This window comes from Bufo gargarizans, chromosome 5 (assembly GCF_014858855.1).
Source record: "Bufo gargarizans isolate SCDJY-AF-19 chromosome 5, ASM1485885v1, whole genome shotgun sequence".
NCBI classification, from domain to species: Eukaryota; Metazoa; Chordata; class Amphibia; order Anura; family Bufonidae; genus Bufo; species Bufo gargarizans.
Genome location: NC_058084.1, coordinates 400,095,853 through 400,118,298, shown reverse-complemented (window position 1 = coordinate 400,118,298; position 22,446 = coordinate 400,095,853). Strand labels below are relative to the sequence as shown.

Sequence of the window (22,446 nt, the reverse complement as noted above, 5' to 3'; positions counted from 1 at the left end):
TGTATATCATGCTTGTTCTATTTACCACTCCTAGCCTATACCACCTTTGTCTTGTGGTCTGGGGTGGTTGAGCCTCGGGGGTATTTGACCCTCCTTACATGACACGCATTCTACTCTTGTTAGGTCCGTCTGTCTAACTTATCTTTATTCGCGCCTGTACATTCATGATTATGCATATCATTGTACTGCATATGTCTCCTCGATTGTTGGGCTGTTGCCCGCATATTGTTCTTGTCTTTTTTACCATGCTTGCCGTGATAAATAAAGATTTGTTAAAAAAAAAAAAAAGAACGGATCCATTTGTATTACAGTCCTGATCAAAAGTTTAAGACCACTTGAAAAATGGCAAAAAAAATCATATTTAGCATGGCTGGATCTTAACAAGGTTCCAAGTAGAGCTTCAACATGCAACAAGAAGAAATGGGAGTGAGACAAATCATTATTTGAGCATTCAATTTAATGAAAACAACGAATAAACTGAAACAGGCTGTTTTTCAGCTGATCAAAAGTTTAGGACCACACCTCCCCCAAAAAAAAAAATAAACTCCCCCAAAACAGAAATCCAACTTCCAAACATGAACTCAGTAATGAGTAGCTCTGCCGTTATTGTTTATCACTTCCAAAATTCGTTTCGGCATGCTTGATGCAAGCGTTTCCATGAGGTGAGTGGGAACATTTCTCCAAGTGGTGAAGATGTCTGCACGAAGGCCATCTACTGTCTGGAATTGTTGTCCATTTTTGTAAACTTCCCTTGCCATCCATCCCCAAAGGTTCTCAATTGGATTTAGATCAGGAGAACACGCAGAATGGGCCAAAAGAGTGATGTTATTCTCCTGGAAGAAGTCCCTTTTCCTGCGGGCATTGTGTACTGTAGCGTTGTCCTGTTGAAAAACCCAGTCGTTACCACACGGACGAGGGCCCTCAGTCATGAGGAATGCTGTCTGCAACATCTGGACATAGCCAGCAGCTGTTTGACGCCCCTGCACTTCCTGAAGCTCCATTGTTCCACTGAAGGGAAAAGCACCCCAGACCATTATGGCGCCCCCTCCACTGTGGTGCGTAGAAAACATCTCAGGTGGGATCTGCTTGTCATGCCAGTAACGTTGGAAACCATCAGGACCATCAAGGTTCAATTTTTTCTTATCAGAGAATAAAACTTTCTTCCACCTTTGAATGTCCCATGTTTGGTGCTCTCTTGCAAAGTCCAAACGAGCAGTTCTGTGGCGTTCAAGGAGACGAGGTCTTTGAAGACATTTTTTGTTTTTGAAGCCCTTCAGTCTCAGATGCCGTCTGATGGTTATGGGGCTGCAGTCAGCACCATTAAGGGCCTTAATTTGGGTCGTCCAGTGTCTTGACAGACAGCCAATTGGATCCTCCGGCTCAGTGCTGGTGAAATTTTTTGGGGTCTTCCACTTGACTTTTTTGTTTCATAACCCTCAGGATCATTTAAGAAATTTCAAATGACTGTCTTACTGCGTCCCACCTCAGCAGCGATGGAACGCTGTGAGAGACCCTGCTTATGCAGTTCAACAACCCGACCACGTTCAAAAAGGGAGAGTTTTTTTGCCTTTGCCATCACAATGTGTGACTACCTGACAGAAAATGACAATGAATCCACATCTTTGCACAGATTTGGCCTTTTAAAGGCATGTGGTCCTAAAATTTGGATCAGCTGAAAAACGGCCTGTTTCAGTTTAATCGTTATTTTTAATTAATTGAATTTTTTTTAAATGATTTGTCTCACTCTCATTTCTTCTTGTTGCATGTTGAAGCTCTACTTGGAACCCTGTTAAGATCCAACTATGTAAAATATGATTTTTTGCCATTTTTCAAATGGTCTTGAACTTTTGATCAGGACTGTATCTTTAACATAGCCAAGACGGATCAGTCTTGAACACCATTGAAAGTAGAGGACGGATCTATTTTCTATTGTGCCAGATTGTGTCATAGAAAACGGATCAATCCCCATTGACTTACATTGTGTGTCAGAACGGATCTGTTTGGCTCAGTTTTCTTCAGACGGACACCAAAGCAGAATGGAGGCGGAACGGAGCCAAACTGATGCATTTTCCATTCAGAATGCATTAAGGGCAAACCTAATCCATTTTGGACCGCTTGTGAGATCCCTGAACGGATCTCACAAACGGAAACCAAAACGCCAGTGTGAAAGTAGCCACTATTATCAGTCGTTATATATGAGTAATACGTGATTAGGGAGTCCAGATCACTAGTTTTTATTTTTCTACTGCCACCCATTCTCCCATTATCAACGCTCAAAGCTGCTCTGAAACACACCATCAGGACTGCTGTGCATGCACACACGGGTCCTGTCTGCTATGCTAGCAGTCCCAACAATCAGGGGTGTAGCCAAAGGCTCATGGGTGCTGGTGCAAGAGTTCAGCTTGGGCCCCCTTCCCTCAGTAATTTGTGGCAAGGGGCATGGAGCACGGATCCTTCATGCTGCATGAGGCAAAAATTGAAACAGCAAATGTTCTCCCCCATGCCAAATTCTAGACCTAACCCCTTCCCTCCAGCCAGAGGTACAACTTGAACATTCTCGGCCCCAGTGCAAATGGGGTCTTCTTATACGGCACAAAGGTCTTTGGGCCCCCTTAGGCTACTGGGCCCGATAGCGACTGCTACCTCTGCACCCCCTATAGCTACGCCCCTGCCAACAATGTATCTCAGCGCAGCTTTGAGCATGAACAGTGGGCTAAAGGGAGCAATAGGAAAATAAAAAGTAGAGATCTGGACTCCTTATCTGCAGTACTACTCATGTATTACAGCAGATATTATTCCAAGATCGTGGGAACAGATTCCCTTTAACTTATCAGTTGACACAATACTCACACTTATGCTTCTAAAAGAGGATGATGATGATGATGATGATATAGTTCCTGGTGTACTGGGGATTTTATCCCAGTTCATAGGCGAGTCATCAATTTCTGGAAAATCTAGAGTGGAATCAACTACTTCATTTCCATCTATATCTTTCAAAGGAAACGGATTTCCAAAAAGCAACACCACGTCCAGCAGCTTGGAAGTGTCCTGTTCTCTGTTGTAAGTCTCCCAGTCTATGCGAATGTCTAGAGAGGAGCAATGACAAACATGAATACAAACAGTACAGTAACTGGTCAGACGCAAATCAAGGGCAGCACGGTGGCTCAGTGGTTAGCACTGGTGCCTTGCAGCGCTGGGGTCCTAAGTTCGAGTCCAACCAAGGACAACATCTTCATGTGGTTTGGATGTTCTCTTCTGTTCCCTACTGATAGGGAACTTAGATTGTGACTGATGGGACCACACTGCTTCGCTTCATTGGTTGCCAAGTACAGTGCTGCACATTTCCTTGCAGTTACATTTTCTTGTATGAGACTGAGATGCTGTTAGCTGTAGTACCGGGCATGGCCACTACAGAATGTATGGTGCTGTGCCTGGTAAATAACGCAGGATGATCAGCTGATCAGTGGAGGTGAGGAGTTGGTTTCCCCACCAACCTGATATTATAGCCTACCCTAGGGATAGGCCATTAATATTGTAGTTCTGGGAGACCGCTTTAATAAATAAAAACTTGTAATAGATGATGAGCAGTGATATCCATATGTAAATATGAGTGATGAACTGATATCTGATTTACACAAATAATCTAGTCCATGACATGCGATTATATACACAGATATATGTTATTTTAGTGAACTTACTATGGAATTTGTAATATGTGTGATAATTAGGGATGAGCGAATTTCATATTTTGAAGTTTGTGTGCAGGTTCGTGTTGTGGTATTTACTGAATTGCTTTATGGATTCCATTACCACGGACCATAACGCAATTCCATGACGGAATACCTTTAGAGGCATTCTGTTATTCATTCCGTCATAATAGAAGTCTATGGCCTGCATAACGGATCTGTCCAGTTTACGTTATGCAGGAGAGGACGGACGGATCAGTTATGCAGGTCATAGTCTTCTATTATGACGTAATGAATAATGGAATGCCTCTAAAGGTCATGGAATTGCGTTATAGTCCGTGGTAACGAAATCCATAACGCAATTCAGTAAATACCACAACACGAAGCTGCACACGAACTTCAAAATATGAAATTCACTCATCACTAGTGATGATTGTCATAGTAACATAGTTTGTAAAGCTAATAAAGACATCCATCCACCCTGTAGAAAGGAAGATGGCTTCGGCAGCATATGCAGTATCAAAAATTCTTTATTCGTACCTCCAGACACAAATGGCAACGTTTCGACTGTTCACCAGTCTTTATCAAGCCTAATGACACCATTGCTGGTAGGCATATATATATCCCCCCATATTAAAAAACACACCCCACATTGCATCAGCATAGCCAATCAATACATAATGGAAAGCATCTGTGTAGATTGCTACTTACCACAGCTGATATGACCGCCAACTCCGTCATGTGCGCCTCGGCGTGCTGTCACCTCCAATGCGCAGCCGCAACTCACCGGCTTTGCATACCGGAAGTGTCATCCGTCGCCATGACTCCGGCCGGCACTGACGCCTCCAGCCAATGAGCTACTAGAAGCCATCATTGTCGTCATCACCTGCGCGACTATCACGTGATGTCCACGTGACATCTATACGGTGCGCACAACCGTGCGTCAATCTCGTAGGTCACATAGATAGCGCAGCCAATGGAGCCATAGTGCAGACATCGGAGCCATGGTAACGGCGACGCCGTGATCAGCGCAACTTATCATGTAGAGATGTACATAATCCATATACAAGAATGGATAAAAGATGTGCATAATCCATATAAACAAGTGGGTGGATCAATACCATTGGATCACAGACCACAATAGTGATCGCCACATTATCAACAGACAATCAGAATATGCACATGCATACAGCTACGGAGATGGGGACAATGTACAGTGTAGCAACAAGCAATCATGTCAAATCATCATATACAGACTACATTCTCCAGAGTATCAAGAATCACATGTTATGAAGGGCATTGTGACATATAAGTATATAAAAAAATCCCTATAATAGGAATGTGTAACACCTATAAAAACATGATGTCCCTATACTGAAGAGGACAATCCAGCGACCCATATCAATCGATGGATGCGACGTTAAACTCCAAATTTAAACCATAGGGTTGAAGGGATCTAAGGGTGTGGATCCACTTAAGTTCCTTTTTCCTAAGTATACCCTTCCTATCACCACCCCTTCTCAGATACCCAACGCTGTCGATTGCTCGAAATCTTAATTGATTAATGGCATGTTTGCAATCAATAAAATGTTTTGCAACCGGTTTGTCAATAGCTCCTGTTCTTATAGTGCTTTTGTGCTTATTGATTCTTTCCCTCAGTTCCATTGTGGTTTCACCCACATATATTAGGCTACAAGGACACTGTATCATGTAAACCACATCTGTGGATTTACATGTGTAGTGTCCCTTAATTTTAAACCGTTTGCCACTATAAGGATGAGTAAAACCATCACCTCTCATGATGCAACTGCAGTTGCAGCAGGAGAGGCAAGGGAAATTACCATTCTTAAGTGGAGCTAATCTTTTCTGTTTGTCTATATCCTTACCCCCTATATCCGCTTTAACCAATCTATCACGTAAGTTGCGGGTCCGTTTGTATGCCATCATTGGGGGGACAGAGAATTCCTTAACTGATGGCAATCCTTTCTGCAGGATCTGCCAATCCTGACGTAGGATGGTGGCAATATTGCTACTGTCACCCCCAAAGATGGACACAAATGGAATACGGGCTGTCTCTTGTTTCTGCGGTTTCCTTACCAATGTGGCCCCACGTTTCATGGATACAATCCTATGTTTGGTACGGTTAATTAATTTATTGGGATAGCCTCTCTTTGAAAATTTCATACACATCTCATCAATTCTATAATCAAATTGGGTGTCGTCAGATACAATTCGGCGTACCCTGAGTAATTGGCTCCACGGGAGAGAATTCACCATGGTCTGAGGGTGATTGCTATCGTACATTAGCAGGGTATTCCTGTCTGTAGGTTTCTGGAACAGATCAGTACTGATCCTTCCATTGTGCACCTGAATTCGGACATCAAGGAACTGCAGCTCACGGGCAGAATGCATCACGGTGAACCTGAATTCTGGGGTCCGGGACCTGCAGTTCACCGTGATGCATTCTGCCCGTGAGCTGCAGTTCCTTGATGTCCGAATTCAGGTGCACAATGGAAGGATCAGTACTGATCTGTTCCAGAAACCTACAGACAGGAATACCCTGCTAATGTACGATAGCAATCACCCTCAGACCATGGTGAATTCTCTCCCGTGGAGCCAATTACTCAGGGTACGCCGAATTGTATCTGACGACACCCAATTTGATTATAGAATTGATGAGATGTGTATGAAATTTTCAAAGAGAGGCTATCCCAATAAATTAATTAACCGTACCAAACATAGGATTGTATCCATGAAACGTGGGGCCACATTGGTAAGGAAACCGCAGAAACAAGAGACAGCCCGTATTCCATTTGTGTCCATCTTTGGGGGTGACAGTAGCAATATTGCCACCATCCTACGTCAGGATTGGCAGATCCTGCAGAAAGGATTGCCATCAGTTAAGGAATTCTCTGTCCCCCCAATGATGGCATACAAACGGACCCGCAACTTACGTGATAGATTGGTTAAAGCGGATATAGGGGGTAAGGATATAGACAAACAGAAAAGATTAGCTCCACTTAAGAATGGTAATTTCCCTTGCCTCTCCTGCTGCAACTGCAGTTGCATCATGAGAGGTGATGGTTTTACTCATCCTTATAGTGGCAAACGGTTTAAAATTAAGGGACACTACACATGTAAATCCACAGATGTGGTTTACATGATACAGTGTCCTTGTAGCCTAATATATGTGGGTGAAACCACAATGGAACTGAGGGAAAGAATCAATAAGCACAAAAGCACTATAAGAACAGGAGCTATTGACAAACCGGTTGCAAAACATTTTATTGATTGCAAACATGCCATTAATCAATTAAGATTTCGAGCAATCGACAGCGTTGGGTATCTGAGAAGGGGTGGTGATAGGAAGGGTATACTTAGGAAAAAGGAACTTAAGTGGATCCACACCCTTAGATCCCTTCAACCCTATGGTTTAAATTTGGAGTTTAACGTCGCATCCATCGATTGATATGGGTCGCTGGATTGTCCTCTTCAGTATAGGGACATCATGTTTTTATAGGTGTTACACATTCCTATTATAGGGATTTTTTTATATACTTATATGTCACAATGCCCTTCATAACATGTGATTCTTGATACTCTGGAGAATGTAGTCTGTATATGATGATTTGACATGATTGCTTGTTGCTACACTGTACATTGTCCCCATCTCCGTAGCTGTATGCATGTGCATATTCTGATTGTCTGTTGATAATGTGGCGATCACTATTGTGGTCTGTGATCCAATGGTATTGATCCACCCACTTGTTTATATGGATTATGCACATCTTTTATCCATTCTTGTATATGGATTATGTACATCTCTACATGATAAGTTGCGCTGATCACGGCGTCGCCGTTACCATGGCTCCGATGTCTGCACTGTGGCTCCATTGGCTGCGCTATCCATGTGACCTACGAGATTGACGCACGGTTGTGCGCACCGTATAGATGTCACGTGGACATCACGTGATAGTCGCGCAGGTGATGACGACAATGATGGCTTCTAGTAGCTCATTGGCTGGAGGCGTCAGTGCCGGCCGGAGTCATGGCGACGGATGACACTTCCGGTATGCAAAGCCGGTGAGTTGCGGCTGCGCATTGGAGGTGACAGCACGCCGAGGCGCACATGACGGAGTTGGCGGTCATATCAGCTGTGGTAAGTAGCAATCTACACAGATGCTTTCCATTATGTATTGATTGGCTATGCTGATGCAATGTGGGGTGTGTTTTTTAATATGGGGGGATATATATATGCCTACCAGCAATGGTGTCATTAGGCTTGATAAAGACTGGTGAACAGTCGAAACGTTGCCATTTGTGTCTGGAGGTACGAATAAAGAATTTTTGATACTGCATATGCTGCCGAAGCCATCTTCCTTTCTACATATGTATTCCAAGGCCTGATGGATCAAGGGCCTACGGCTAGGCTGCTGCATCGACCAACGCAATATCTTGAGACCACAAAGTGCTGCTTCTACATTTTAACGTTTACCATCCATCCACCCTGGTCAGCCTGTTATCCTGCAAAGTAGAGAAAGGCAGAAAACCCTCATTTAGAAAAGGGTAATTTTCCTCATTTATGGGGAAGAAATTTTTTATTTATTTAATGGTAACTTTTTTTTCAAAATCTAATGCGCTGATTATACTATGTACGGTAAAACTATGCTATTCCAGTGTCAAACAGAAAATTCTTCTAATGAAAAAAAAAAAGGTTATAGTACAAATTTATAGTAATAGAGTATATTCTGTGCTTGGTGTTTGGTTTCCTAATAAGTTGTATATAGTTTCTATGCCCAGGGTATTTGATTTATAAAGTATTATTGTCTTGTGTATTGATTTTTATGTGATATTCCAAAGATGTGTCTTTTTAAGACTGTTGTGCTTAAAAATAAGTTCCTTATGTCCTGGGTCTCCACACTGGAGTGAAAGACAAAGTTCCAAATTGCATAAATGAATACAGTATATGGAAGGAAGAAGACCCATACTTACCACAAGGACTGGGGTTGTTAATACGCAGGCAGCGAGATACTGTGTCTCCACCAGACACATGGGTTCCAAACCTTAAAATAAGATTTTTTTTTTCATTTAAAACCTATAATTAGCAGTATACAGTAACAACATATTCCTTACTGCTAAATACAGAATTTGTCAGCTTACACCAGTCTCTCACACACAATCAAGTTCATAGATAATTATGTTTTAAGGGTGCAGGAGGTAGCAGATTACTTGGACAGAAAGAAACTGTATCTGGTCACTACTGACAATTATCTTTTTCATACGCCATAACATTTCTGATTCTATAATATTAGGGTCTAATCACACTTTCGTATGAATGGGTCTGCATCTGTTTCGCAATTTTGTGGAATGGATGTGGACCCATTCATTTTAATGGGGCAGCAAAAAATGTGGACAGCACACCGTGTGCTGTCTGCATTCGAAGTTCCATTCCGCGGCCCCGCAAAAAAGATAGAGCAAGTCCTATTCTTCTCTGCGTCACGGACAAGAATAGGCATTTCTATCACAGGGCCAGCCATGTGCAGTCCACAAACTGCAGAACGCACATGGCCGGAATACGTGTTTTGCGGATCCACAATTTGGGGACCACAAAACACTTGCAGACATGTGAATGGATCCTTACACAGTGAGGACCTTTTACCTTATCACAGGTCCTTCGGTTTGTCGATCAGGTCTTGGTCCTGTAATCTGAAAGTACAGAGGACATCCTTTCACAGTCATCTTTATGGGAATCTCCTTAGGATTTAGATCTCCAACCTAATAGGACAAATCAATAGAGTTTACTAGATACCGTATGAAAAAACTTGAATACATATACTGTACAGACTCATATATAAGGATTAAAAGGGTTCACCCATCTATACGAATCAGCATTTTATTTCACAACTTGCCCCTAAAGCTAATCAAACCCCTTATTTCCGTGTCAGTTCTTGTTCCTGGTTCTTTCTGAATTTTTATACTTTTTGGACATCTATGCACCCTTCAGCATATGTAATGGCTTCCATTAACATGCTTATGTATCAGCCCGCCCTCTGTCCAACATTTAGGTAGTGAGTGATTTCCACCTTTTTATTCATTTACTTCTCACAAAAAGTTTGTGATATTTGGCTTTCGGGTGAAATTTATGGAAAACATAAAAAGTTCACGCTCCAGGGATATTATATCATGAAAGTAGGGCATTTAAAGGGCTTCTGTCACCCCACTAAAGTGATATTTTTTTTTTTTTTGGGCTAGTCAAATTAGTTATATTGCGATATATGACAATATAATTGTGTTACTTACTTTGATCCAGCAGTTTCTGCAAAAAACGAAGTTTTAATATATGTAAATTCGGTCTCTACCAGCAAGTAGGGCGGCTACTTGCTGGTAGCTGCTGCAGAAATCCGCCCCCTCGTCGTGTTGATTGACAGGGCCAGCCGGGATCTCCTCCTCCGGCCGGCCCTGTCAGTATTTCAAAAATCGCGCTCCTGTGTGGATTCGGCGCAGGCGCTCTGAGATGAGGAGGCTCGTCTCCTCAGAACTCCCTCAGTGCGCCTGCGCCGATGACATCACCGAAATAGAAGACGTCATCGGCGCAGGCGCACTGAGGGAGTGCTGAGGAGACGAGCCTCCTCATCTCAGAGCGCCTGCGCCGAATCCACACAGGAGCGCGATTTTTGAAATACTGACAGGGCCGGCCGGAGGAGGAGATCCCGGCTGGCCCTGTCAATCAACACGACGAGGGGGCGGATTTCTGCAGCAGCTACCAGCAAGTAGACGCCCTACTTGCTGGTAGAGACCGAATCTACATATATTAAAACTTCGTTTTTTGCAGAAACTGCTGGATCAAAGTAAGTAACACAATTATATTGTCATATATCACAATATAACTAATTTCACTAGCCCAAAAAAAAATAATCACTTTAGTGGGGTGACAGAAGCCCTTTAAGTAGAAGCAGGCAATGGTGATTTCCTCATCTCAAACAATTAATTGAAACAAATGCCAACAACAGTGGTGGGTATACCCCCACAAAAAATGTCAATGTCTCAAAAACTTGTCATGTGGCGTTGAGCATCAATTACAGCATGACAACATGTCTCATGCTCTTCACAAGTTGACTTATTGTCTGCTGAGGCATGGCATCCCACTCTTCTTGAAGGGTGGCCCTCAGGTAATTGAGTTCTGGGGTACAGAGTTACAAGCCTCTACACGGCGACATAGGTTTTCAATGGGATTCAGATCTGGAGAAAGTGCAGACCACTCCATTTGAGGTACCCTAGTCTCCAGCAGCCATTCCCTAATAATGCAACCTCAATGAGCTGGCACATTGTCGTCCATGAATATGAAATTAGGTCTGTGTTGTTCATGCAGAGGCACAATGATCGGATTAATGATGTTATTCAAGTAGTATGGGCTTGTCACTGTACCATTTAGAAAGTGTAGGGCAGTTCTGTATTGACTAGACACACCTGCCCACACTGTAACACCACCACCAAAGGATGGTCTGGTGACAACAGTGGCTGATGCATAGCTCTCTCCTTGACTTCTCTAACATCATTGGCGGCCATTATTTATGCTCAGCGTGAATTGACTTTCATCAGTGAACAGCTCTGAGACCCACTGGTCCCTCAACCAGTGTAGATGCTCCCTGGCCCATGCAAGATGATGACTCCTGTGCCTGGTAGTGTAGTCAGGTACCCTTGCAGGTCATCTAGCACGCAGACCACGGTGATGTAAACAATTTCAAATGGTCTGATGAGACACTTTGGTGCCTCTCACCTCCCTAAAAATTTGCCTGGGTTTGTGTTGCATTCATCATCTGGTTCTGCAGGGCATTGTTCACAATAAAGCAGTCATCAGTGTGGGATGTGGCCAAAGGATGTCCACTTCTATGCCTTTCTTTGACTCTTCCAGTCTCTCTGTATCTCTGTTGCAAACTGCTGATGACACTCCGTGACACTCTAAGCTCAGTGGCCACTTCTGTCTGAGAACGTCCTGCTTGAAGCCTCGCAATGGCGAGGTTGATCAATTGTTAGGTATTCTTGGTCTCATGATGTCAAAATGTGAACAGCATGATGAAGAGGACTGTTTAAATACCAATTCTAATTGAACCAGGGAATTTATTCAGCGATTCATCGATCAAACACCTGTTGTGAATTTTGGCGTTAAGCTCCTTGTTAGAGAACAGCAAGTTGTGCAAAAAGTACTGAAACTTTAAACATTTGGACATGTGCATTCAAAAGTTTAGAGAAGGTCATAAAGCTCACATACCGTACAGACAAGCAGATCAGAATACTCCCCCCACATATTATTATAAGCAGTCACATCTATGGATATCTGCTGGAAAGGCCCCAGTGTACCAGTGCTTGGATGAGGAATAAATGCAGCACCCTTTCCATCTGATAATACTGATGTTCTGAAATCTAAAAACACATAAGCAGTCACCCTATGATGTATAGTAAATGACAGTCGTAAGCTTTATGTTGATTTTTTTAATGTGAAAGGGGTTGGGAGAATGGCTCTACTTAAGCTGTGTTAGGTCTTGTTCACACACTTTTATACTGTATTTAACATGGGTTTCTTTTACTAAAAATAGAAAATGCTTTATAATTTTACATGTTAGGATCCAGAGCTGTGTTTGTCTAAAAATACACTTTAAAAAGACTATAGTGATGACTTCATAGCTTTTTTCATAATAAAAAATCACCTACCAGCATCTGCCCTTTTTGTTACTTCTTTGGCAAACCGTGCAGTCCTCTGTATCAGAGAAGATGTCGAACTGCATGATAAAAAAATATTCAGAATTACCGTACATCAGAGCAATTAGTGAAAACTCTCTGGTGGTGTCCTGCTCAAAGCTGACACAAATACTTTGGTGAGATATGGTCATTAAGAGGACATGATTTTGGACAAAAGCACATTTTGAAAGTTGATTCAGCTGCTCACACATATTAGATAAATGAGGGTGGTTGATGGCAGACAATTTAATGGGGTCATTTAGAAAGACCATCTTTATACGCTGGACTTTGTTTCCCCCTTGCGCTGCGGAGGATTCACCTAATATATGAAGAGGCGTGCACCTTGTCATAAATTAAAGGGAATGTGTCATCTACATAACATGTTTTAAACTGATGATATAGCTCTGTGGGAGGCAGATCCATAACACTGATGGTACCCATGTTTAGTTTTTCAGAGCCTCCAAAGTACCTAAAATGAAGTTTTAAAAATATGCAAATTACCTATCGCAAGTGCCCAGGGGCGGAGAATGTGCTGCGAGTGCCCAGGGGCGGAGAGTGTGCTGCAAATGCCCAGTGCTCCCCGCCTTACTTGCTCCTGACTCCTCTCCTCTGTATCGTCCGGCCAGCCCTGTATCCTTGCTGGGTCATTTTCGTCTCCATTCATAATCCAGAGCCTGTGCGCTTTACCGCCGATGCACGTAACTGGCGCATGCGCACGGCATATCAGTATGCCTCTGCCCACACTGGGCAATGTACATGCCCGGACCCGGCGGTGAAGCGAACAGGCACTAGATTATGAATGGAGATGAGAATGACGCCGCAAGGATACAGGGCTGGCCGAACGATACAGAGGGGAGGAGTCAGGAGCAAGTAAGGCGTGGAGCACTGGGCACTTGCAGCACACTCTCTGCCCCTGGGCACTTGCGATAGGTAATTTGCATATTTTTAACTTCATTTTAGGTACTTTGGAGGCTCTGAAAAACTAAACATGGGTACCATCATCAGTGTTATGGATCTGCCTCCCACAGAGCTATATCATCAGTTTAAAACATGTTATGTAGGTGACAGACTCCCTTTAAGGGCACCTACAGCAGTGCGGACGCCAGGAGTGAAGGCTACTCCAGCCCCTGACTGGAGTAATTTTCACTCCTTTATTACGCCTGGTTCCAGGAGTAAAAGATAGTAAATTTGTCGGGGCCAAAGTCCTGGCCCCTGCCATTTCCAAGTGTCAAACGCACCTCAAAAACGCATGTGCGACAAAATATTTATGTAAAAAAAGTGGTGTGTAACTCGTATGGAAGGCACATCAGTATGATTTTAACATGCCAAAACCTTAGTTCTGCCAGCAGAAAAGCTCTGCCAGGAGTGTCTACAGCAGTTTGTCCCCTTCTACCCTACTAAATATGCATGCACGGTCAGCCAAGACTGTTGATGGGAAGATTTTGAGAAATAACTGTCTATCGAACAAGTGTATGCCCAGGATCAAATCTGGGATCCAACTAAAATAAACAACAGGTAAGTACTTACCTGACAGATCCCATGCCGGGGTCTAGTTACCCACAGCAACAAACACATGACCGCTGCAGCAAACCACTGGGTGCGCGCCAAGGCTGGTGACAAGGTGGGTGCACAAACTATATAGGCTACTTTGACACTAGGTTACATTTGTGCGGATCCGTCATGGACGGATCTGTTCAGATAATACAACCGTGTGCATCCGTTCAGAACAGATCCGTTTGTATTATCTTTAACAAAATAGCCAAGACGGATCCGTCCTGAACACCATTGAAAGTCAATGGATGACGGATCCGTTTTTCTATTGTGTCATAGAAAACGGATCAGTCCCCATTGACTTACATTGTGTGCCAGGACGGATCGGTTTGGCTCAGTTTCATCAGACAAGCAGTGTTTTGGTGTCTGTCTCCAGAGCGGAATGGAGACTGAACTGATGTATTCTGAGCGGATCCTTTTCCATTCAGAATGTATTAGAATGCAAACTGATCCGTTTTGGACCGCTTGTGAGAGCCCTGAACCGATCTCACAAACGGAAAGCCAAAACGTGAGTGTGAAAGCAGACTAATGACATGACTTACCTGGAGCTTCTTGGTGCTGGCGATGTAAGGCAACCACTGAAATAAGTAACCACTAGTGAAAATGGCGAGGATATTCCAGAATGATTTGTTATAGTCAATGTCCGTTTAATTGTGCTCTGCAAGGTGACCTCTGATCCAAAGTCCAGGAGCAATTCTTGAGCATTTGATGGCAGTAATTCATTTAATCTGCAGGGAAATCAGTGGGAAAACCTGATAAGAATGACATTCAAAGAACTACAAACTACGGTAATTTACATTGGAAATGTTCAGTATACAGCCTTACTTTTCTGGGGACGCTGATAAGGAGTAGCTGACATGAAGACCTTTAGCTTTTGCTTTTACATTTAGAACCAAAGGTTCCTTAATGTCTTCAATCACACAGCATAATATCAGATCATGTATTTCATCCTAAACAGAAACGGAGCGGGTTAGGACATTTGCCACACACAAAATCAAACGAACTATGAGGGAAATTCATCATGGCCTGTGCACTAGTATTCTAGTGTAAAAAAGGCGCAATTTTTGGCACACATAACAAGAAATTTTAAAATGCCGCTTTTTAACTTTTTTTGTGGAGCTTAGTGGAAGGAAAAACAGATTTATCAGAATTTACAAGAGACGATTGTGAAGAGACGATGTAAGCCAGCTCAAACCAGGGGCAGATTTCAGTTTGTGGAGCAAGCCAAAGATAAGCCAATTTGAAAGGGGTTTCCAGACTCCACATATTGATAATTAATGCTCAGGATGGGTCACCAATTGATTGGTGGGGGTCCTACACCGACATCCCCACCGATCAGCTGTTCCCAACAGCCTCTGGAGCCAGAGCTAGCATTCTGGATCAAGCTGGAAGCACCGCTAAGTGCTTTGTCCGGTTACTGCTGCTCGGCCCTAATTCACTTGAATGAACAGCTGCTTGGTGGGTGTATCAGCTGTCAGACCACCACTGATTTGATGATGATGCCCTATCCTGAGAATAGGTCATCAATATGTGGAGCCTGGAAATGCCATTTAACTCCAATGGACTTTTGACTTAAAGGAGTTGTCCACTTCATTTATATTGATGGCCTGTCCTCAGAATAGGCCATCAATATCTGATTAGCAGGGGATCAGGATGTCAGACGCCCCCACCGATCAGCTCTTCTGCGGTAGCTCTGGCTATACAACTCCATTCATTGTGTAGTGGACAGAGCTGGTTACTCCTGCTATTAAAGTGACTGGAGGCCTCCCTACAGTAACCAGCTCCGATCACTACACAATGGATGGAGCTCTGTGTAGGTCTGGCCCCAAGCAGAACAGCTGATCAACAGGGGTGCAGAGTATCATACCCCCAGGTAATCAAATATTGGTGGCCTAACCTGAGAATAGGCAATCAATATAAAAGTACCAGAAAACCCCTTTAAGGCCTCATGCACACGACCGTTCCGTTTTTTCCCGCAAAACACGGAAGCCGCCCGCGTGCCTTCCACAATTTGTGGAACGGAACAGGCGGCCCATTGTAGAAATGCCTATTCTTGTCCGCAAAACGGACAAGAATAGGACATGTTTTTTTTTTTTTTTTTGCGGGGCTACGGAACGGAGCAAGGGATGCGGACAGCACACGGAGTGCTGTCTGCATCTTTTGCGGCCCCATTGGAGTGAGTGGGTCCGCACCCGAGGCGCAAAAACTGCAGCTCGGATGCGGACCAGAACAACGGTCGTGTGCATGAGGCCTACGACTAGCCTACTGTATGAAGCACCAGTCTTGAGACATTGTGTATATGTTAAGGTGATAAAGCGACCCACTTACAAGGCTCATTCTTAGGAAAAGATGAAAAATGCTTTTTAGATATTTAAAATGTAAATATACATAGAATCCACAATTGATGATGTAATGGTTATTGGGGCAGTCTGACAGGCCTCTGGCGCCTGCCGTTGAAAGAGAGAGAGTTCAACATGACTAAACCTCAGAAAGAAATTAGAGAAGTATGGCAGCGGCCTATTCCCTGCTCCCCATTATTACAAACAATCTGAGCCTGCAGGTTTATGTGGGCTGTCTAATGTGCACCAGCTAAAGGTAATGCAAATAGGTCATGTTTAAGGGCGCAGAAGATTCTGTCAACCTAAAATCAGTTCCAGTCATGTGAATGGGGTTGTTTTGGTGGCAAACACATGGATTTCTGCATTTCAGTTGGTACAAGGTAGATAGAGAATGGTTGATGGTTGTTAGGGCGGTAAAAATAATTACTTGCCAATGTATAGGTTTCCAGTGTCACACAAATTTCCGACTCTTCATTAGGCCCTAACAGGCCACTCACTGGAGTAACGTTGACTGCCCAGGCAGCAGGATGGCTAGCTGTAAACTTCAGAACATAATAGTTATCTGGATTTATGACAGAACCGTTATACATGCATTAAGACGTCTTAAAGGGCATCTGTCAGCAAACCTGTAGCCATGAAACTGGCTGACCTGTGGAGCTGAAGGCATCTGTGTTTGACCCAAGTTCACATGTGTCTGTATTGTGAGCCTCTAGGAGTAACCGGGGCAGATGAACATGGGACCAACACACATGTGACAGGTCAACCAGTTTCATAGGTACAAATTTGCTGACATATGCCCTTTAACGTATCCTAGGTGAAAAGTCATTATAAAAAACATTTGATGTGTCTACACCCTGTACTGTGGGCATTTTGTAAAATCCAAGCTATTAATTCTATTTATAATATATTTAGGCAAACGATACAACTACATTTACTTATGAATGTTCTAGCTAAAGCTGAATTACTGTCAAGAAGGATGGATAAAAGATGTTACTTTTTTTCAGGATAGGTCATTAATATCAGATCAGCGAGGTTCTGACTCCCGGCAACCCCCGCCGATCAACTGTTTGAAGGGGTCGCAACACTCATGTGAGCACTGCATCTCCTTCAAAATGACCTGCATACTGCCACTACAAAGGAGGCGATGCATAGGTAATATTCAGGGTCATATTACTGGACGCCATATTAATAAGAAAACATTTTTATACCTCTTGCCAGGTAAACTTTGCTGGGAGTCGTCCCTGGTTAAACATCTTTATAGTTGACTGTGCTGGAACTCCTACATAGATCTCTCTGAACACCAAGGAGCTGGAAAGAAGGCAAACCTGAGGCACCTGGACCTCGGCCATAACAGGAAGATAGCTGAAACAAATGGACCAGTTCTATAAAATGCTAGACGACTTCCCTAGAAATTTCTGATAAAAATCACAAAGATAAACATAGTCCAATGGTGGAGGAATAGTGTGGGCTCATAGATTTGTGTCTGACATGGATCCTGAATACAGCCATATGGATGAGGCTGGAAGTGTACCTAGCCTTTTGAAGTTTATTAAAAACTATTCTAAATGGCATTTGATTAACTTTTGTAATATACTTTATTTTTTATGTTTTCCATACAAAATAGACACCTAGGTTTCTACAGATCTTTGGAATCCATACACTCACTTAGGCTGCGTTCACACGGGCGAGATTTCCGCGCGGGTGCAATGCAGTAGGTGAACGCATTGCACCTGCACTGAATCCTGACCCATTCATTTCAATGGGGCTGTGCACATGAGCGTTTTTTTTCATGCATCACTTCTGCAATGCTTTAAAATCGCAGCATGTTCTATATTCTGCGTTTTTCACGCAGCCCTGGCTCCATAGAAGTGAATGGGGCTGCGTTAATAACGCATTGCATCTGCAAGCAAGTGCGGATGCAATGCGTTTTTCACTGATGGTTGCTAGGAGATGTTGTTTGTAAACCTTCAGTTTTTTATCACGCGCGTGAAAAATGCATCAAAACGCATTGCACCCGCGCGGAAAAAAATGAACAACTAAACGCAATTGCAGCCAAAACTGACTGAACTTGCTTGCAAAATGGTGCGAGTTTAACTGAACGCACCCTGAACGCATCCGGACCAAATCTGTCACGCTCGTGTGAACTCAGCCTTACATGTCAGCGGTGTATGGGTGCACGGATTCCACGGCGGGCCGCAGCCAGTGAAGTACTGGCACGAGCACACATTGCACCGCTCTGCTACAGCGTGACATAGTACATCCAATTTGCTATGTCAGCCTTTAGCGGAGCAGTGATGTGCTATGCATAACTCTTGCCTGCGCCCGCTCACTACGTTAAAAGTTCTACATAGCACATCACATCGGTACAGGTTCTCTTTACATTTTTGAACTACTGTATCTTCCTGATCTGCCAGTTTAGCCTAGCATGTTACTGGTCAGACTGTTCATGTGAAGGATCCGACATACAATATGGCACATTCCGGCTAAGACTAATCATACATGTATGGGCAACTTTAGTGCAATGATGAGCAGAATGGTGCAGTACATAAATATTTGTGCTTTTGATATTTACCTTCCTTCACCATTTTCTACTTCCAGCTCTAGCACGGTCTCCATCCTTTGACAGTACAATGGATTAAATGTGACAGACACGTCCACTGTACCTAGAGGTGGTAACACACCACTCTCAGGAGAAATGGAAAAGCTTGACTCCTGCAGATAAGCAAGATTATGACTATGTGTAATTTCCATCCAGTAGAGAATAAAATTAGATATGTACGCTAGAGTCATAGGAAAGGCTTTTATATATTTGAAGTGCACTCAGCATTTATATTAAGAACACTAAGGCCTCATGCACACGACCGTTGTGTGCATCCGTGGCCGTTGTGCCGTTTTCCGTTTTTTTTCACGGACCCATTGACTTTCAATGGGTCCGTGGAAAAATCGGAAAATGCACCGTTTGGCAGCCGCATCCGTGAGCCGTGTTTCCTGGCCGTGAAAAAAATATGACCTGTCCTATTTTTTTCACGGCCAACGGTTCACGGGCCCATTCAAGTCAATGGGTCCGTGAAAGAACACGGATGCACACAAGATTGGCATCCGTGTCCGTGATCCGTGGCCGTAGGTTTTAGTTTCATACAGACGGATCCGAAGATCCGTCTGCATAAAAGCTTTTTCTGATCTAAGTTTTCACTTCGTGAAAACTCATTTCCGACAGTATATTCTAACACAGAAGCGTTCCCATGGTGATGGGGACGCTTCTAGTTAGAATACACTGCAAACTTTGTACAAGACTGCCCCCTGCTGCCTGGCAGCACCCGATCTCTTACAGGGGGATATGATAGTACAATTAACCCCTTCAGGTGCCGCACTATCATATCCCCCTGTAAGAGATCAGGGCTGCCAGGCAGCAGGGGGCAGACCCCCCCCCCTCCCCAGTTTGAATATCATTGTGCGGCCCCCCCCCTCCCCTGTTGTTAACTCGTTGGCGGCCAGTGTGCGCACCCCCCTCCCTCCCTCTATTGTTTTAATACATTGGGGCCAGTGTGCGCGCGCCCCCTCCCTCCCTCTATTGTTTTAATACATTGGGGCCAGTGTGCGCACCCCCCCAACCCCCCCCCCTCCCTCTATTGTAATAATAGCATTGGGGCCAGTGTGCGCACCCCCCCCCCCCCCCCAGCAATGCGCACAGACCTGTCACTTACCAGTAGGAGGAGCTCCCGGCCGGACACAGAGATCGCAGCAGCCAGCAGCCAGGTAAGTATGAATCTTCTACTCCGCTGCCACCGATGATCGGGGGGGGGGGCACACTGGCCCCAATGCTATTATTACAATAGAGGGGGGGGGGGGGTTGGGGGGGCGCGCACACTGGCCCCAATGCTATTATTACAATAGAGGGAGGGAGGGAGGGGGGTGCGCACACTGGCCACCAATGAGTTAAAAACAGGGGGGGGGGTCTGCCCCCTGCTGCCTGGCAGCACCTGCCAGGCAGCAGGGGACAGTCATGTACACAGTTTTTTTGTATATTCTAACCTGAAGCGTCTCCATCACCATGGGAACGCCTCTGTGTTAGAATATACTGTCGGAAATGAGTTTCACGATGTAGCTCATATCCGACAGTATATTCTAACATAGAGGCGTTCCCATGGTGATGGGGACGCTACAAGTTAAAATATACCATCGGATTGGAGAAAACTCCAATCCGATGGTATAACAGAACTCCAGACTTTACATTGAAAGTCAATGGGGACGGATCCGTTTGAAATGGCACCATATTGTGTCAACATCAAACGGATCCGTCCCCATTGACTTGCATTGTAATTCAGGACGGATCCGTTTGGCTCCGCACGGCCAGGCGGACACCAAAATGACTTTTTTTTCATGTCCGTGGATCCTCCAAAAATCAAGGAAGACCCACGGACGGAAAAACGGTCACGGACCCACGGACCCCGTTTTTGCGGGCCGTGAAAAAAAACTGTCGTGTGCATGAGGCCTAAGGCCCCATGCACACGGCCGTTGTTCAGGGCCGTGTGCGGGCCGTGGAACCGCGGCCTGGATCCCTTCCTGTGAGCTGGAGCGCACGGCGTCACTGGTTGCTATGACGCCGTGCGCCCCCTGCTGCCGGCACAGTACAGTAATACACTGGTTTTCTCCAATCCGATGGTATATTTTAACTTGTAGCGTCCCCATCACCATGGGAACGCCTCTATGTTAGAATATACTGTCGGATATGAGCTACATCGTGAAACTCATTTCCGACAGTATATTCTAACACAGAGGCGTTCCCATGGTGATGGAGACGCTTCAGGTTAGAATATACAAAAAAACTGTGTACATGACTGTCCCCTGCTGCCTGGCAGGTGCTGCCAGGCAGCAGGGGGCAGACCCCCCCCCCCCCCCTGTTTTTAACTCATTGGTGGCCAGTGGGCCCCCCCTCCCCTGTTGTTAACTCGTTGGTGGCCAGTGTGCGCACCCCCCTCCCTCCCTCCCTCTATTGTAATAATAGCATTGGGGCCAGTGTGCGCGCCCCCCCAACCCCCCCCCCCCTCCCTCCCTCTATTGTAATAATAGCATTGGGGCCAGTGTGCGCGCCCCCCCAACCCCCCCCCCCTCCCTCTATTGTAATAATAGCATTGGGGCCAGTGTGCGCGCCCCCCCAACCCCCCCCCCCTCCCTCCCTCTATTGTAATAATAGCATTGGGGCCAGTGTGCCCCCCCCCCCCGATCATCGGTGCCAGCGGAGTAGAAGATTCATACTTACCTGGCTGCTGCGATCTCTGTGTCCGGCCGGGAGCTCCTCCTACTGGTAAGTGACAGGTCTGTGCGGCGCATTGCTGTCACTTACCAGTAGGAGGAGCTCCCGGCCGGACGCAGACATCGCAGCAGCCAGCAGCCAGGTAAGTATGAAAATCTTCTACTCCGCTGCCACCGATGATCGGGGGGGGGGGCCCCAATGCTATTATTACAATAGAGGGAGGGAGGGAGGGGGGGTTGGGGGGGGGGTGCGCACACTGGCCCCAATGTATTAAAACAATAGAGGGAGGGAGGGGGGGGGGGGGTTGGGGGGGCGCGCGCACACTGGCCCCAATGTATTAAAACAATAGGGAGGGAGGGGGGTGCGCACACTGGCCACCAACGAGTTAACAACAGGGGAGGGGGGGGCCGCACAATGATATTCAAACTGGGGAGGGGGGGGGTCTGCCCCCTGCTGCCTGGCAGCCCTGATCTCTTACAGGGGGATATGATAGTACAATTAACCCCTTCAGGTGCCGCACCTGATGGGGTTAATTGTACTATCATATCCCCCTGTAAGAGATCGGGTGCTGCCAGGCAGCAGGGGGCAGTCTTGTACACAGTTTGTAGTGTATTCTAACTAGAAGCGTCCCATCACCATGGGAACGCCTCTGTGTTAGAATATACTGTCGGATCTGAGTTTTCACGAAGTGAAAACTCAGCTCTGAAAAAGCTTTTATGCAGACGGATCTTCGGATCCGTCTGTATGAAACTAAAACCTACGGCCACGGATCACGGACACGGATGCCAATCTTGTGTGCATCCGTGTTCTTTCACGGACCCATTGACTTGAATGGGCCCGTGAACCGTTGGCCGTGAAAAAAATAGGACAGGTCATATTT

The 22,446-nt window shown here is 45.0% G+C and overlaps 1 protein-coding gene across 3 annotated transcripts in view; it reads right to left on the bottom strand.

Moving 5' to 3' along the window:
* The window catches only part of DLEC1 (DLEC1 cilia and flagella associated protein), a 77,302-nt gene that overhangs the window by 8,838 nt on the left and 46,018 nt on the right, over positions 1–22,446 (bottom strand). For all 3 annotated transcript variants that reach the window (XM_044294229.1, XM_044294231.1, XM_044294230.1), the window contains exons 21-30: positions 18,885–19,024; positions 17,521–17,674; positions 16,744–16,854; positions 14,799–14,923; positions 14,516–14,701; positions 12,396–12,463; positions 11,956–12,107; positions 9,346–9,461; positions 8,679–8,749; positions 2,851–3,086 (exon numbers count right to left, since the gene is read on the bottom strand). In XM_044294229.1, the coding sequence (XP_044150164.1) occupies positions 2,851–3,086; positions 8,679–8,749; positions 9,346–9,461; positions 11,956–12,107; positions 12,396–12,463; positions 14,516–14,701; positions 14,799–14,923; positions 16,744–16,854; positions 17,521–17,674; positions 18,885–19,024 (1,359 nt within the window). The remainder of the gene's footprint in view (positions 1–2,850; positions 3,087–8,678; positions 8,750–9,345; positions 9,462–11,955; positions 12,108–12,395; positions 12,464–14,515; positions 14,702–14,798; positions 14,924–16,743; positions 16,855–17,520; positions 17,675–18,884; positions 19,025–22,446) is intronic.